General features: G+C 41.1%; 1 protein-coding gene across 3 annotated transcripts in view; it reads right to left on the bottom strand.

The window, feature by feature from the left end:
- Positions 1 to 17460, bottom strand: part of CACNA2D4 (calcium voltage-gated channel auxiliary subunit alpha2delta 4) — a 163690-nt gene that overhangs the window by 102024 nt on the left and 44206 nt on the right. For all 3 annotated transcript variants that reach the window (XM_075855699.1, XM_075855701.1, XM_075855700.1), the window contains 3 exons: positions 17229 to 17321; positions 15218 to 15342; positions 9270 to 9350 (listed from right to left, as the gene is read on the bottom strand). In XM_075855699.1, the coding sequence (XP_075711814.1) occupies positions 9270 to 9350; positions 15218 to 15342; positions 17229 to 17321 (299 nt within the window). The remainder of the gene's footprint in view (positions 1 to 9269; positions 9351 to 15217; positions 15343 to 17228; positions 17322 to 17460) is intronic.

Below are 17460 nucleotides of genomic sequence, written 5' to 3'. Positions count from 1 at the left end.
TATACAAGAATATAACTACTATAATACTGCTCCTATATACAAGAATATAACTACTATAATACTGCCCCCTATATACAAGAATATAACTACTATAATACTGCCCCCTATATACAAGAATATAACTACTATAATACTGCCCCCTATATACTATAATACTGCCCCCTATATACAGGAATATAACTACTATAATACTGCCCCCTATATACTATAATACTGCCCCCTATATACAGGAATATATCTACTATAATACTGCCCCCTATATACAAGAATATAACTACTATAATACTGCCTTCTATCTGAACTGAACCTCTGATATCTGATTGCTATTCTTTTGTTATATTTATTTCGTGTCTTTTTGATTTCTTTAGTCTCTCGATAATTTAAGCTGCGTTCTTAAATCCTCTCAGTCCATAATATAATTCTCCTACGTGCGGTCTACTTGATACGTCGCTGTTGTCACCATCTTATATATTGTAAATGACTCTATAGGTGTGATACACGTCAGGTAGATGTAGATCTCTACAGAGCGGAACAAAATAAACCTTACATAACACAAGGACTTCGGCTCTGCATGGCTTCAGAACTATATGTCATACATAGCATGGGGATGGATAGAGCCACCATCTAACACTGATGAATTAGCTGCATTGCCTACTGGAGTCTGACATTTATGTCCTAAGCAGAAATAACTGATCATAGCTGTGCCCTAATAGAGCATGCCTGCAGTATAAAGCATGGTGGAGGGATAGAATAGAGGCCTGATCCACTGAAGAGAAAGCTATATTGTCCATTGATGCCCGAAGAGAAAGTATGGACAGAACATCTCCTAAACCAAAGTCACTAATTATACTTGCGACCTAATGGAGCCACAGGTGGACATTGGACAGTATCCGTGATTTTCACATAAGATTTGGGGGGCAATTATTTTGCTGATTATTCCTAAAAACAATAAGTAAGTCAATCGCCTATGGCCAAGTTCTAGCACCATTGAACCTCAACCTGCATGAAATCTCTTATATTATATTACAGGAATCAGATTATTAGGAAGGATCGTTGTTCATCAGAAGCGATCCGAATATTGTCCGAGAATGAGTGGCGGCCTCGTATCTCATTAGAAAATGAAAAATAAGAGAATGTAAGCCACAGCAATAGCAAACTGTGGCATGCAAAGGGTTAAGACCTCAGGTGTTCATTTCACAGCAGACGGCAATGATAGGGTTAAATCCGAGAAGGCAGGTGACACCAGGAGAGCCTGAAGAAGGTGACTCAGGCGCAAGGAGAACCCATCACCATGGTAACGCAGCGACCGCCTTAATTCAGCTGTGCCGTGAAATGATGGAGGACTCAGGGGAGGTCCCACCGTCTCCTGTTGAGTAATAGGAAGGACGTACGGGACGTGGAAAGTGGGGGGCACCGAGAGATGGTGGGGTGTCACGGACCAGGATGTCCCCTCATCCCATAAGACCTCCCCTCCTCCTAATACACAGACATCAGGACACCGACCTCCCCTCCTCCTAATACACAGACATCAGGACACCGACCTCCCCTCCTCCTAATACACAGACATCAGGACACCGACCTCCCCTCCTCCTAATACACAGACATCAGGACACCGACCTCCCCTCCTCCTAATACACAGACATCAGGACACCGACCTCCCCTCCTCCTAATACACAGATATAAGGACACCGACCTCCCCTCCTCCTAATACACAGACATCAGGACACCGACCTCCCCTCCTCCTAATACACAGACATCAGGACACCGACCTCCCCCCCTCCTCCTAATACACAGACATCAGGACACCGACCTCTCCTCCGCCTAATACACAGACATCAGAACACTGACCTCCCCTCCTCCTAATACACAGACATCAGGACACCGACCTCCCCTCCTCCTAATACACAGACATCAGGACACCGACCTCCCCCCTCCTCCTAATACACAGACATCAGGACACCGACCTCTCCTCCTCCTAATACACAGACATCAGGACACCGACCTCCCCTCCTCCTAATACACAGACATCAGGACACCGACCTCCCCTCCTCCTAATACACAGACATCAGGACACAGACCTCTCCTCCTCCTAATACACAGACATCAGGACACCGACCTCCCCTCCTCCTAATACACAGACATCAGGACACCGACCTCTCCTCCTCCTAATACACAGACATCAGGACACTGACCTCCCCTCATCCTAATACACAGACATCAGGACACCGACCTCCTCTCCTCCTAATACACAGACATCAGGACACCGACCTCCTCTCCTCCTAATACACAGACATCAGGACACCGACCTCTCCTCCTCCTAATACACAGACATCAGGACACCGACCTCTCCTCCTCCTAATACAGAGACATCATGTATTTGGCAGTAAGTTGATATATATATATATATATTGCGTTATACGGTCGGCTCTTTAGCTGCTTTCTGTAGTGTTGGGTGATACAATGTTACAGCCTAAAAGATTCCAAAAACATAAGAATGGGAAGCAGCAAACCACATGTATCCTGCCGGTCACCCTCATACCTCACATAGTAGTAGCAGCGGGTACTCCCTACCCCCGCAGAGTACCTATTGTCACTGAAATGTTACTCCCACTCACCTTAACAAAAGTCCTGATTCCTGGCAGTTTTTAACAAGCTACAATTATTATTTTTATTGTAGTATATTTGGGCCATTACTTTGTTGCCCCATTTTTATTCTGTGTCTTTAACTCCTTACTTTCCAGAATCTGGGAGACAACTATGTAGGTTTATTATACAACTTGTGGTATAGGCCGGAATAAATTATATTGGTATAACCTGGGTATCTCCTGTATATAATTATATATGTATAGCTGGTATAAGTTATACATATTCTTGTATATAGTGATATGGAGCATGCTGGTATAACCTGGGTATCTTCTGTATATAATTATATATGTACAGCTGGTATAAGTTATACATCTTCTTGTATATAGTGATATGGAGCATGCTGGTATAACCTGGGTATCTTCTGTATATAATTATATATGTACAGCTGGTATAAGTTATACATCTTCCTGTATATAGTGATATGGAGCATGCTGGTATAACCTAGGTGTCTTCTGTATATAATTATATATGTACAGCTGGTACAAGTTATACATCTTCTTGTATATAGTGATATGGAGCATGCTGGTATAACCTGGGTATCTTCTGTATATAATTATATATGTACAGCTGGTATAAGTTATACATCTTCTTGTATATAGTGATATGGAGCATGCTGGTATAACCTGGGTATCTTCTGTATATAATTATATATGTACAGCTGGTATAAGTTATACATCTTCTTGTATATAGTGATATGGAGCATGCTGGTATAACCTGGGTATCTCCTGTATATAATTATATATGTACAGCTGGTATAAGTTATACATCTTCTTGTATATAGTGATATGGAGCATGCTGGTATAACCTGGGTATCTTCTGTATATAATTATATATGTACAGCTGGTATAAGTTATACATCTTCTTGTATATAGTGGTATGGAGCATGCTGGTATAACCTGGGTATATCCTGTATATAATTATATATGTACAGCTGGTATAAGTTATACATCTTCTTGTATATAGTGATATGGAGCATGCTGGTATAACCTGAGCATCTTCTGTATATAATTATATATGTACAGCTGGTATAAGTCATACATCTTCTTGTATATAGTGATATGGAGCATGCTGGTATAACCTGGGTATCTTCTGTATATAATTATATATGTACAGCTGGTATAAGTTATACATCTTCCTGTATATAGTGATATGGAGCATGCTGGTATAACCTGGGTATCTTCTGTATATAATTATATATGTACAGCTGGTATAAGTTATACATCTTCTTGTATATAGTGATATGGAGCATGCTGGTATAACCTGGGTATCTTCTGTATATAATTATATATGTACAGCTGGTATAAGTTATACATCTTCTTGTATATAGTGATATGGAGCATGCTGGTATAACCTGGGTATCTTCTGTATATAATTATATATGTACAGCTGGTATAAGTTATACATCTTCTTGTATATAGTGATATGGAGCATGCTGGTATAACCTGGATATCTTCTGTATATAATTGTATATGTACTGCTGGTATAAGTTATACATCTTCTTGTATATAGTAATATGGAGCATGCTGGTATAACCCGGGTATCTTCTGTATATAATTATATATGTACTGCTGGTATAAGTTATACATCTTCTTGTATATAGTGATATGGAGCATGCTGGTATAACCTGGGTATCTTCTGTATATAATTATATATGTACAGCTGGTATAAGTTATACATCTTCCTGTATATAGTGATATGGAGCATGCTGGTATAACCTGGGTATCTCCTGTATATAATTATATATGTACAGCTGGTATAAGTTATACATCTTCTTGTATATAGTGATATGGAGCATGCTGGTATAACCTGGGTATCTTCTGTATATAATTATATATGTACAGCTGGTATAAGTTATACATCTTCCTGTATATAGTGATATGGAGCATGCCGGTATAACCCGGGTATCTCCTGTATATAATTATATATGTACAGCTGGTATAAGTTATACATCTTCTTGTATATAGTGATATGGAGCATGCTGGTATAACCTGGGTATCTTCTGTATATAATTATATATGTGCAGCTGGTATAAGTTATACATCTTCTTGTATATACTGATATGGAGCATGTTGGTATAACCCGGGTATATTCTGTATATAATTATATATGTACAGCTGGTATAAGTTATACATCTTCTTGTATATAGTGATATGGAGCATGCTGGTATAACCTGGGTATATTCTGTATATAATTATATATGTACAGCTGGTATAAGTTATACATCTTCCTGTATATAGTGATATGGAGCATGCTGGTATAACCCGGGTATCTCCTGTATATAATTATATATGTATGGCTGGTATAAGTTATACATCTTCTTGTATATAGTGATATGGAGCATGCTTACATAACCCGGGTATCTCCTGTATATAATTATATATGTACAGCTGGTATAAGTTATACATCTTCTTGTATATAGTGATATGGAGCATGCTGGTATAACCTGGGTATCTTCTGTATATAATTATATATGTACAGCTGGTATAAGTTACACATCTTCTTGTATATAGTGACATGGAGCATGCTGGTATAACCTGGGCATCTCCTGTATATAATTATATATGTATAGCTGGTATAAGTTATACATCTTCTTGTATATAGTGATATGGAGCATGCTGGTATAACCTGGGTATCTTCTGTATATAATTATATATGTACAGCTGGTATAAGTTATACATCTTCTTGTATATAGTGATATGGGGCATGCTGGTATAACCTGGGTATCTCCTGTATATAATTATATATGTACATCTGGTATAAGTTATACATCTTCTTGTATATAGTGATATGGAGCATGCTGGTATAACCCGGGTATCTCCTGTATATAATTATATATGTACAGCTGGTATAAGTTATACATCTTCCTGTATATAGTGATATGGAGCATGCTGGTATAACCTGGGTATCTTCTGTATATAATTATATATGTACATCTGGTATAAGTTATACATCTTCTTGTATATAGTGATATGGAGCATGCTGGTATAACCCGGGTATCTCCTGTATATAATTATATATGTACAGCTGGTATAAGTTATATATCTTCTTGTATATAGTGATATGGAGCATGCTGGTATAACCTGGGTATCTTCTGTATATAATTATATATGTACAGCTGGTATAAGTTACACATCTTCTTGTATATAGTGACATGGAGCATGCTGGTATAACCTGGGCATCTCCTGTATATAATTATATATGTACAGCTGGTATAAGTTATACATCTTCTTGTATATAGTGATATGGGGCATGCTGGTATAACCTGGGTATCTCCTGTATATAATTATATATGTACATCTGGTATAAGTTATACATCTTCTTGTATATAGTGATATGGAGCATGCTGGTATAACCCGGGTATCTCCTGTATATAATTATATATGTACAGCTGGTATAAGTTATATATCTTCTTGTATATAGTGATATGGAGCATGCTGGTATAACCTGGGTATCTTCTGTATATAATTATATATGTACAGCTGGTATAAGTTATACATCTTCTTGTATATAGTGATATGGAGCATGCTGGTATAACCCGGGTATCTCCTGTATATAAGTACAGCTGGTATAAGTTATACATCTTCTTGTATATAGTGATATGGAGCATGCTGGTATAACCCGGGTATCTCCTGTATATAATTATATATGTACAGCTGGTATAAGTTATACATCTTCCTGTATATAGTGATATGGAGCATGCTGGTATAACCTGGGTATCTTCTGTATATAATTATATAAGTACAGCTGGTATTAGTTATACATATTCCTGTATATAGTGATATGGAGCATGCTGGTATAACCTGGGTATCTTCTGTATATAGTTATATATGTACAGCTGGTATAAGTTGTACATCTTCTTGTATATAGTGATATGGAGCATGCTGGTATAACCCGGGTATCTCCTGTATATAAGTACAGCTGGTATAAGTTATACATCTTCTTGTATATAGTGATATGGAGCATGCTGGTATAACCTGGGTATCTTCTGTATATAATTATATATGTACAGCTGGTATAAGTTATACATCTTCTTGTATATAGTGATATGGAGCATGCTGGTATAACCCGGGTATCTACTGTATATAATTATATATGTACAGCTGGTATAAGTTATACACCTTCTTGTATATAGTGATATGGAGCATGCTGGTATAACCCGGGTATCTACTGTATATAATTATATATGTACAGCTGGTATAAGTTATACATCTTCTTGTATATAGTGATATGGAGCATGCTGGTATAACCCGGGTATCTACTGTATATAATTATATATGTACAGCTGGTATAAGTTATACACCTTCTTGTATATAGTGATATGAAGCATGCTGGTATAACCTGGGTATCTTCTGTATATAATTATATATGTACAGCTGGTATAAGTTATACATCTTCTTGTATATAGTGATATGGAGCATGCTGGTATAACCTGGGTATCCACTGTATATAATTATATATGTACAGCTGGTATAAGTTATACATCTTCTTGTATATAGTGATATGGAGCATGCCGGTATAACCTGGGTATCTCCTGTATATAATTATATATGTACAGCTGGTATAAGTTACACATCTTCTTGTATATAGTGATATAGAGCATGTTGGTATAACGTGTGTATCTCCTGGTATATTATATAGGTACAGCTGGTATAACCTGGGTATCTCCTGGTATATTATATAGGTACAGCTGGTATAACCTGGGTATCTCCTGGTATATTATATATGTACAGCTGGTATAAGTTATACATCTTCCTGTATATAGTGATATGGAGCATGCTGGTATAACTTGGGTATCTTCTGTATATAATTATATATGTACAGCTGGTATAAGTTATACATCTTCTTGTATATAGTGATATGGAGCATGCTGGTATAACCTGGGTATCTCCTGTATATAATTATATATGTACAGCTGGTATAAGTTATACATCTTCCTGTATATAGTGATATGGAGCATGCTGGTATAACCTGGGTATCTTCTGTATATAATTATATATGTATAGCTGGTATAAGTTATATATCTTCTTGTATATAGTGATATGGAGCATGCTGGTATAACCCGGGTATCTTCTGTATATAATTATATATGTACAGCTGGTATAAGTTATATATCTTCTTGTATATAGTGATATGGAGCATGCTGGTATAACCTGGGTATATTCTGTATATAATTATATATGTACAGCTGGTATAAGTTATACATCTTCTTGTATACAGTGATATGGAGCATGCTGGTATAACCTGGGTATCTTCTGTATATAATTATATATGTACAGCTGGTATAAGTTATACATCTTCTTGTATATAGTGATATGGAGCATGCTGGTATAACCTGGGTATCTTCTGTATATAATCATATATGTACAGCTGGTATAAGTTATACATCTTCTTGTATATAGTGATATGGAGCATGCTGGTATAACCTGGGTATCTTCTGTATATAATTATATATGTACAGCTGGAATAAGTTATACATCTTCCTGTATATAGTGATATGGAGCATGCTGGTGTAACCTGGGTATCTTCTGTATATAATTATATATGTACAGCTGGTATAAGTTATACATCTTCTTGTATATAGTGATATGGAGCATGCTGGTATAACCTGGGTATCTTCTGTATATAATTATATATGTACAGCTGGTATAAGTTATACATCTTCTTGTATATAGTGATATGGAGCATGCTGGTATAACCTGGGTATCTTCTGTATATAATTATATATGTACAGCTGGTATAAGTTATACATCTTCCTGTATATAGTGATATGGAGCATGCTGGTATAACCTGGGTATCTTCTGTATATAATTATATATGTACAGCTTGTATAACCTGGGTATCTTCTGTATATAATTATATATGTACAGCTGGTATAAGTTATACATCTTCTTGTATATAGTGATATGGAGCGTGCTGGTATAACCTGGGTATCTTCTGTATATAATTATATATGTATAGCTGGTATAAGTTATATATCTTCTTGTATATAGTGATATGGAGCATGCTGGTATAACCTGGGTATATTCTGTATATAATTATATATGTACAGCTGGTATAAGTTATACATCTTCTTGTATATAGTGATATGGAGCATGCTGGTATAACCCGGGCATATTCTGTATACTATATATATGGTATAAGGTGATTGGACTGGGGCTGGAGAGCAGAGGATGGGACATTATTGCAGTGCAGTGGTTAGAAGAGATGTTAGAATTATCGCTGAAGCTTCTCATGTTGGCGACTTTCCCCCTATGTCTTCTGCTGACAGGACACGTGGAGCGGCTGGCAGCACACGCCGGGGACACATATCTGATAGGATGTGACAGGCAGTGTAGCCGGGAGTTAGGGACGAGCGATCACATCAGATTTTAGTGCCAGGCAGTAATATTCTGCCACACTGCCTCTAACCCACAGCATAGGGGACACATGGCAGGGGGAGACCCTGCCCGGGAACCATCCAATGTCTGCAGGGGACACCGACACGGGTGTAGTATAGCAGAGACAGGTATTTATCATAGACCGGAGATTCCCAAAAAAAAAAAAAAAGTACATCGAATATTGTCAGACGTTTTGCTAAAATTTAAAGTTGCCCAAAAAAATAACAAGCAGAGATGTTGTCCTACCTGCAGCGATGGCGGTTTTGTTGTGGACGGTGACAGATACGGAGGTGCTGACCGTCACCGCTTCTGGACTGTGACCTGCTTCTGCAAAGACAGAAAAGCCCAATATCAGCCGCTGCCGGAGATGGAATAAAGCGTAACGTACCGGAACGCATTCTCTGAGGTTAATAAGTAAATATGAGATGCGGTTTATGCGCAGGCTCATGATTTATACGAAGAGAGAGAATTTGTTTGACAAAGTAATAGAAAGCCTGTGTGTCCTGCCTCACCCGCTCCCAGAGAAAGCCGGTGTGTCCTGCCTCACCCGCTCCCAGAGAAATCCGGTGTGTCCTGCCTCATCCACTCCTAGCGAAAGCAGGTGTGTCCTGCCTCATCCACTCCTAGCGAAAGCAGGTGTGTCCTGCCTCATCCACTCCTAGCGAAAGCAGGTGTGTCCTGCCTCATCCACTCCTAGCGAAAGCAGGTGTGTCCTGCCTCATCCACTCCTAGCGAATGCCTGTGTGTCCTGCCTCATCCACTCCTAGCGAAAGCCTGTGTGTCCTGCCTCATCCACTCCTAGAGAAAGCCTGTGTGTCCTGCCTCATCCACTCCTAGAGAAAGCCTGTGTGTCCTGCCTCATCCACTCCTAGAGAAAGCCTGTGTGTCCTGCCTCATCCACTCCTAGAGAAAGCCTGTGTGTCCTGCCTCACCCACTCCCAGCGAAAGCCTGTGTCCTGCCTCACCCACTCCCAGAGAAAGCCTGTGTGTCCTGCCTCACCCACTCCTAGAGAAAGCCAGTGTGTCCTGCCTCATCCACTCAGAGAAAGCCTGTGTGTCCTGCCTCATCCACTCAGAGAAAGCCTGTGTGTCCTGCCTCATCCACTCAGAGAAAGCCTGTGTCCCATCTCACCCACTCCCAGAGAAAGCCTGTGTGTCCTGCCTCACCCACTCCCAGCGAAAGCCTGTGTCCTGCCTCATCCACTCAGAGAAAGCCTGTGTGTCCTGCCTCACCCACTCAGAGAAAGCCTGTGTGTCCTGCCTCACCCACTCAGAGAAAGCCTGTGTGTCCTGCCTCACCCGCTCCCAGGGAAAGCCGGTGTGTCCTGCCTCACCCGCTCCCAGGGAAAGCCGGTGTGTCCTGCCTCATCCGCTCCTAGAGAAAGCCGGTGTGTCCTGTATAGAAGGAGGCCTGTCAATCACTGTGTGGGCGGGGCAAGCAGGAATCACAGGCTCTATGAGTTTGTATACAAGTAGGCCTGTCAGTCATGATGTGTGGGTGGGGTCAGCAGGACTCACAGGCTTTTTCTATGATTCCTAGAAGTAGTTAAACAGCTTTTTACATGAAAATACCAAATCAAAAAGCATAGAATCTATATATCCCTGAGCTCAGCCCCTCCACCTCTATCCTACGCTGCCCTCGGAGACTCGACAAACTTTTTTTGGCTGGGGCTACACAGGAGTCCTGGTAAAACCACAGCCCTGGACCCTGCTGGCGTATGCAAAATATATTGCATAAGTCACGCGCGATCATATTGCCGTGTAGCCCCAGCCTTACAGACATTTACTTTTGGACTATTTCAAATGAACCTGTCAGTCAATTCAGCAAGAAAAGAAAATAGGACATAAGATGACGTCGATATTAATAAGCTTATCAAAATTAGGAGCCTCTCGCTTTTCATATACACCAGAATGCTGCGAATTCTGGCTCCTCCTCCTCATTTACATATTGCTGCCCCCGACCTGAGGCAGGAGGAGGAAGAAGATAAATCATTCAACAACTACATTTTATAAGTGGCATTAACCAGTATAGAGCGATTATATACTAGTAACAAATATAGACAGGTGCACTTCAAATGTAAAATTGTAATTACTGTTACTTTAAATTATGCTCCGCCCCCAAATGCCCCAACCCTCCCCACGTTATGCCCCCTCACCCAGGATGGATTTGTTTAGAGGAGGTCAGGATTAGACAGCTGGTGATATGATATATGGGATGACTTATCCCCCGCTGTCAATTATATGGATATTACATCACTAAAGCTTTAATAAGGTAATACCCGTTACAACCAACAGGTGGGGCTAGAGCATCCCTAATAATACACAAGTGTTTACAATGATAGATGATGATGATGATAATGGCACCGCCACAGCGCCCCGGAGCTTATAGTGATATTATGTACGGGAGTTTATACATAAATCAGCTCGTGTATTATAAATGGGTGAAGCTTGCAGGTTCAGGGTGACGACTGTCCAGCCCCAGACGCTGTACGGTACAGCGGGTGTACGTTATATACAAGGTATATCGCATGAGCTGTGCGCCCGCTCTTCAGGAGGTGCCTAATATGGGGTCAGCAGAAAATATTGCGCCATTTTCACGTCATAACTTTATCCGAGGTCACGTGACCAGATGTTGGGATCGGTGATAGATGCGCCATTGGTAGTCGCCCAGCTGTTTGCGTTTTTTTTTTTTACACTATATACATTGTAGAAGAAAAAAAAAATCCGTTGCTACTTGGAAACTGTCAACAAGCTAATTAACTGCTGTTGACGGATCCCATTATGGTTTAATACTTATTCTAATTACGGCTTGTACGACTGCCCAGAACACATGAACATACAACGAGCCAGGTTATCATATGACCTCCAAATACAGGTATTCACGTGTTGACCACCAAATCCACAGGGGTACCAAGTTATCAGCCAATCAGCGTCACAGCCCATAAATACCAAAACGATGTACACTCAAAGATCAGCTCTGTCAACAGCAGCACCTTGACAGTTTCTATAAACCATATTTATATGGGCAGATCCATCAACAGCACTTTGTTGGTAGTTTCTGTGTAGCTGAAAATCAAAAGTCGGTAGAAAAATATTCATAACTACTATAACAAAACATACAATGAACACGTTACACGGATTCCTCAGTCTCGTGACTACGACACAAAATTCGAAAAAAAATAAAAATTATTTTCTGGATCAGGTCCTGGTCACGCGTCCAATAGAAAATTTTTGCAAAAAAAATTCTTACTCGCCGCTTCTCCCCGGAGCTGTAATTAGACGTGAAACCATTGCGGGTTGTAAGTAAATATGTGACAGGTTCTCCCGCTGAGCCGCAGCTGAGAGACGATTTATGTTGGCGTACGTTCTCTTCAAAGGACGCGTTTACATAGAGCGACGGCGCCCAATTACCGCGATGTAAATGCTTCAGCGCAGGAACTGCAACGACTCAAAAAGGACTAATATCCGGGAATAGGAATATTAGCAAACAAATAACATAAAACACGTACAGGACGAAGCTGCGTCTCCCAGCGCGCAACGCACAATGGCAAAAAGCTTCAAAAACACCTCGACTGGCTCAGATCCGATGCCCTAATGTACGTGAATTAGAGGGGCCGACTGCTCCGAGGCAACGGTCAGGGGGGTAGAAAAATAGCTGGTTATATATGCAGCAGGCCAGGAAATACAGACCGTCTTAAAGGGCCGGCACTCCAAATCTGCCCATTCATTTCTATGGCCGAGGGACACCCTCCCGTATGTCTACTGGGTGTCCGTGCCGTAGAAACCTGCCGAAAAAATAGGAAATGTCCTATTTTTCATTTTACGGACCACGCTCCTATACTTTATAATGGGAGCACGGTCTGAAACGCGTCAGTATTCCCAGTATTATAATGTAACTAGGTTTTTAACGGATTTAGGCCAAGTCCAAAAATTTTTGGTGCTGTTTTTGACGCAGAAACCGCACCAAAAAATGTCTGAATACGCCTCCCATTGATTTCAAAATCGCTTGTGGGAAAAAGAAGCCTCGTGCCCCTTCTTCAGGCGTTTCCGTCTCTCTCCTCCCGTTGACATCAATGGGAGGCTGAGAAAGTTTTGCAGCGTTTTTTGCCTGCGACACTCAATGGTTTTGCCGGCAGGTCAAAATCGGTCTCGTAATTCTGAGGTAGATCTTTCCGCCTGCAAAAAAAAGGTGTGTGTGAACTAGGCCTTAGAGCGCCGTTTCTCGAAGTTTATTACTTATGCCCCTGCACTCCTAAGTTATGTAGCAGAGCCGAGAGTGGTCACAAAACACAACTCCCACGCAGCTTCCATAGGTCATGATAAAACCAGAATACGTGTTTTTGGCGGCCATCGTCTCATCAGACCAGCAGCAAGGCACCGACTTGGACTATCCGCCTCCGGCCATCGGAAATCTAGGACGAGGCTTATAATAGGATTAAATAATCAATTATAATTATGGATCAGCTGGAGAACAGATCAGTTTCGACCCTCGGAGCGCTACATGCGTGCGTTATTACATGGGACCGGAGAGCAGCCATGATGAGGACATTGTGATGGGGCGAGGAGAAGGCTCACATATCAGAACGGGCAGAGCTGGCAGGGAAGATGCCGCCTGTGAGGGGGATGTATGGTTGTGTATGACCATGTAGAGTCGGGGGGGGGGGGGGGTATGAAAATGGCAGCGTTAGGGTCTGAAGGGGTAACAGTGGCATTAAAAGCCTCTGATTGGGGTCATAAGTGATATTCAGGTACCCTCAGGCGTCCGCTCTTCCCATCCGCGCGGCTGGATGGAGGGCTCAGCGATGTCGTTGTCGCTAGGATTATGATCTGTAAGAGGGAAGCGAGGGAGGTGACAGAAAACACAGCTGAAATATAACCGGCTACGGTATACGGGGACGGCGGAGCCGCCATCTTCACCTCCGTTCACTCCATGGACAGGAACAATGAAGACGGGACAGGAAACATTCACAATTATAGTGCAGAAAAATACCCAAATTTAACTGAACTCCACCTAAAACACTGCGTGCCCCTGTGGTCATGTATCTGTGGCTTACCTGGGGGGGCCGTACAGCGTGACGGAGCGTTCACCGTTCATCCACCAATACTACTACTGAACATATTAATAGTGATAACCATGAACATTACTCATAAAATGAATGCCAGGTTGTCACAGCCCCGCCCCCAATATTACTCAATATTTATATAATGCTGGTAAAGTGGAATACCTCTACATTCAGCAGCCCACCTACCCGCTAGTTGACTGCAGGGGGGGGGGGGGGTCCCTCCAGCTATTACTGCCAAGAGAAACGCTGGGCGAGGACACCCGTTCCATGCTTAGAAAGTGAAGATTACATAACATCCACGGTGCCCTCTGCTCTGACTAATAGAGAGGCAGCCCAAATGGGAGACCCTCACTAGTATCCACATATATGACCTTATAATAAGGCATATAGAAATGAGTCGTTTAAAATGGACAGTCCCTTTAAAAGGTGTTGTCCAGTTTAGAAAACCCATTTCCATAAAATGTGAATTCCTGTCCGGTCTAAAAACTAATAGGAATGGACAATGTGTAATGCTTAATTTCTCCTGTGGGGGCACTGCAGGGAAACTGAACACTTACTGCCAGGTTTCTCCACTGATTACAGTTGATCGCTGGGGGGAATTTGCAATAATCTTATGATTGAGGGACCCACCTAACAAGTAGGGGTTGTCCAAGAGTGAAGAGCCTCTTTAAAATCCTGACCTACACCCATATATCCATAAATATAAAGGATAACGGCACCCAAAATCTTTCCCGAAAAATGTGAAAATAAGGGCAGTAAATATTTAAAGGCAAAAAATTTATATTAATTTCCTGCACTCTAGAACATACGGACATTTCATTCAATGATAACCCGCCCTCGATTTTATTTGCTGTAGAAGTTGAGATTTGGTTGCAGTACACCTTCACTGCCTGCAGATGGAGCACTTTTTTTATTTGACAGTTCCACAGTCTATGGTGCCACCTACAGGCAGTCAGAAGTAACTACAATCTACCACTACACAATAGTTCAGACTTTATAACTTTTGAATGTCGCTCCAATAAATGATCAACATACAAGAGATAATAGAGATTTATGACATAGATAATCCATACCTGCCAGCTAATGACGCTGGACTAGGAACCCCTCCCCCATACACCCGCACTACCTTACCTGCGCTGTCGTCTGTCGGGACATGATACACAAAGCTGCCCGCAGGGTGTTCTGCCGCTCTTCTGTACCACAGCGGGAAATGGTCCATGGTGAATATACTCTCCTTCTCATAACGCAAAAAATTCCTGAAGGGCAAAAATAAATACACAAATCTTCCGTATGAGGGAGACATCAAACAGCACAGCATATAAAATGGGGGGAAAAAATGAAAACATTCTTATAATTTTTTTGGGTGGGAGGACATTCAACTTTTTTAGCAGGGGGTTAAAGTTTCGCCTTCAAATATAAAACAATGACGCAACTTTGAAGAGTGAGAATATTCTAATAAGATGCAAATGGGCGGAAGATCAACACTGAGATTCCAATGTAAACAATAACTATTTACATTTTTTTTAACTCCTTAACGCCGAACGACTGATATATCCGTCCTGTGATGGCGCGGGTACTGAGACTGTACCCACGCGATCAGCGGCAGGAGCACGGCTGTTATACACAGCCTGGCTCCTGCTGCAACTGCCGGAATCGAAGCGCGCTCCAATTCCGGCAGTTTAATCCATTAAATGCCGCTGTCAATAGTGACAGCGACATCTAATGTGTTTGACAGAGGGAGGGAGCTCCCTCTGTCACCCGATCGGCGCCCCCGCAAACAAATCGCGGGTCGCCGTCGGGTTTCCATGACAGCCGGGGGTCTAACAAAGACTCCCAGGTCTGTCTTCCGCATCTGCCTGTTAGGCGATGCCGGAGGCATGGCCTAATAGATTGGCTGTCAGTTTTACACTGACAGGCAATAATGCTTCCGTATACTAAATATACCAAAGCATTATACATGTGATCAACAGATCGCATAGTGAAGTGTCCTGATGGGACTAAAAAAAAAATGTCAATCAGTTAAATAAAGTTTGTGAAAAAAAAAAAAAAAAAAAATTACAGTGAAAGTCAAATAAAACTACTTTTTTGGCCCAAAAAGTGGTTTTATTTAGTAAAAGTGTCAAAACAAATCACACATACACATATATGGTATCCCCGCGATCGTAACAACTTGACCAATAAAATGAACACATTAATTAAACCGCCGGATGAACGGCATCCAAAGAAAACGCAAAAAACGGCAAAATTCTCTCTTTTCTCCCATTCCCCCCATAAAAAATAAAATAAAAGTTAATCAATAAGTCCTATGTACCCCAAAATAATACTAATGCAAACTACACATTGGCCCGCAAAAATCAAGACCACGTACGGCCACATCGACGGAAAAATAAAAACGTTACGGCTCTTGGAACGCGGCGATGCAAAAACAAGTAATTTTTTTCTAAAAGGCTTTTTATTGCGCAAACGTAGGAAAAACATATAAAACCCTTACATATTTGGTATCCCCGTAATCGTGCCGACCCTTAGAATAAAGTTAACATGTTATTTACGCTGCATAGTAAACGGCGTAAACTTATAACGTGAAAATCAATGCTGGAATAGCTGCTTATTTTCAATTCTCTCCTAAAATAAAGTTAATAAAAGTTAATCGATATGTTATAAGCATCTAAACATGGTACAATTACAAAATACAACTCGTCCCGCAAAAAACAAGCCCTTATACGGCTGTGTCGACGGAATAAAAAAAAAGTTACGACTCCTGGAATGCGACCGTGAAAAAACAAAAAATAATCCTGGGTCATTAACGTGCAAAATGGCACGGTCATTAAGGGGTTAAGTAAATTTTATAAAGGAGAATATGTATATATATATATATATATATATATTAAAAAAAAATCTACAATTTTCACTTGTCACCGAGGGAAATTTGTCTCACAACAGTTCCACTTTCTACCACAAGATGGCGCTGTCATCATTGAAATCACAATTGTCCAACAAATTCCAGTCTGAATACCGGCCGACCCTCAGACAATCCACTTGTCACGTGTTTTTTGGACAGGACACTATTCCACGATGACAAGTCTTCTACCTCCAGAAGTTGTTCAGCAGCACCCCAACAATTTGACCCCCGTACTGTACTCACTTGTTTGACATCTGTTCAGCACCCACAAATAGGTTTTTCCGGGTAAGTCCAGCGCGGGTTCCCAGGAAGGCAACCTCGATCCCATCATCCTGTCTACATGGCAAGAAAACACATATGGGGTGAGAGGGAGATCTGTCATGAGGGGGGGGGGGGGGATCTCCTAAAATCAGATGCAACAACCGTCTTATCAAAAGATCTGCATCTATTCAGTCAATGAGGTGGGTGTGCAATT

This window comes from Rhinoderma darwinii, chromosome 3, assembly GCF_050947455.1.
Source record: "Rhinoderma darwinii isolate aRhiDar2 chromosome 3, aRhiDar2.hap1, whole genome shotgun sequence".
NCBI classification, from domain to species: domain Eukaryota; kingdom Metazoa; phylum Chordata; class Amphibia; order Anura; family Rhinodermatidae; genus Rhinoderma; species Rhinoderma darwinii.
The sequence above is the reverse complement of the archived record's forward strand: the minus strand, read 5'-3'. Positions and strand labels throughout refer to the sequence as shown.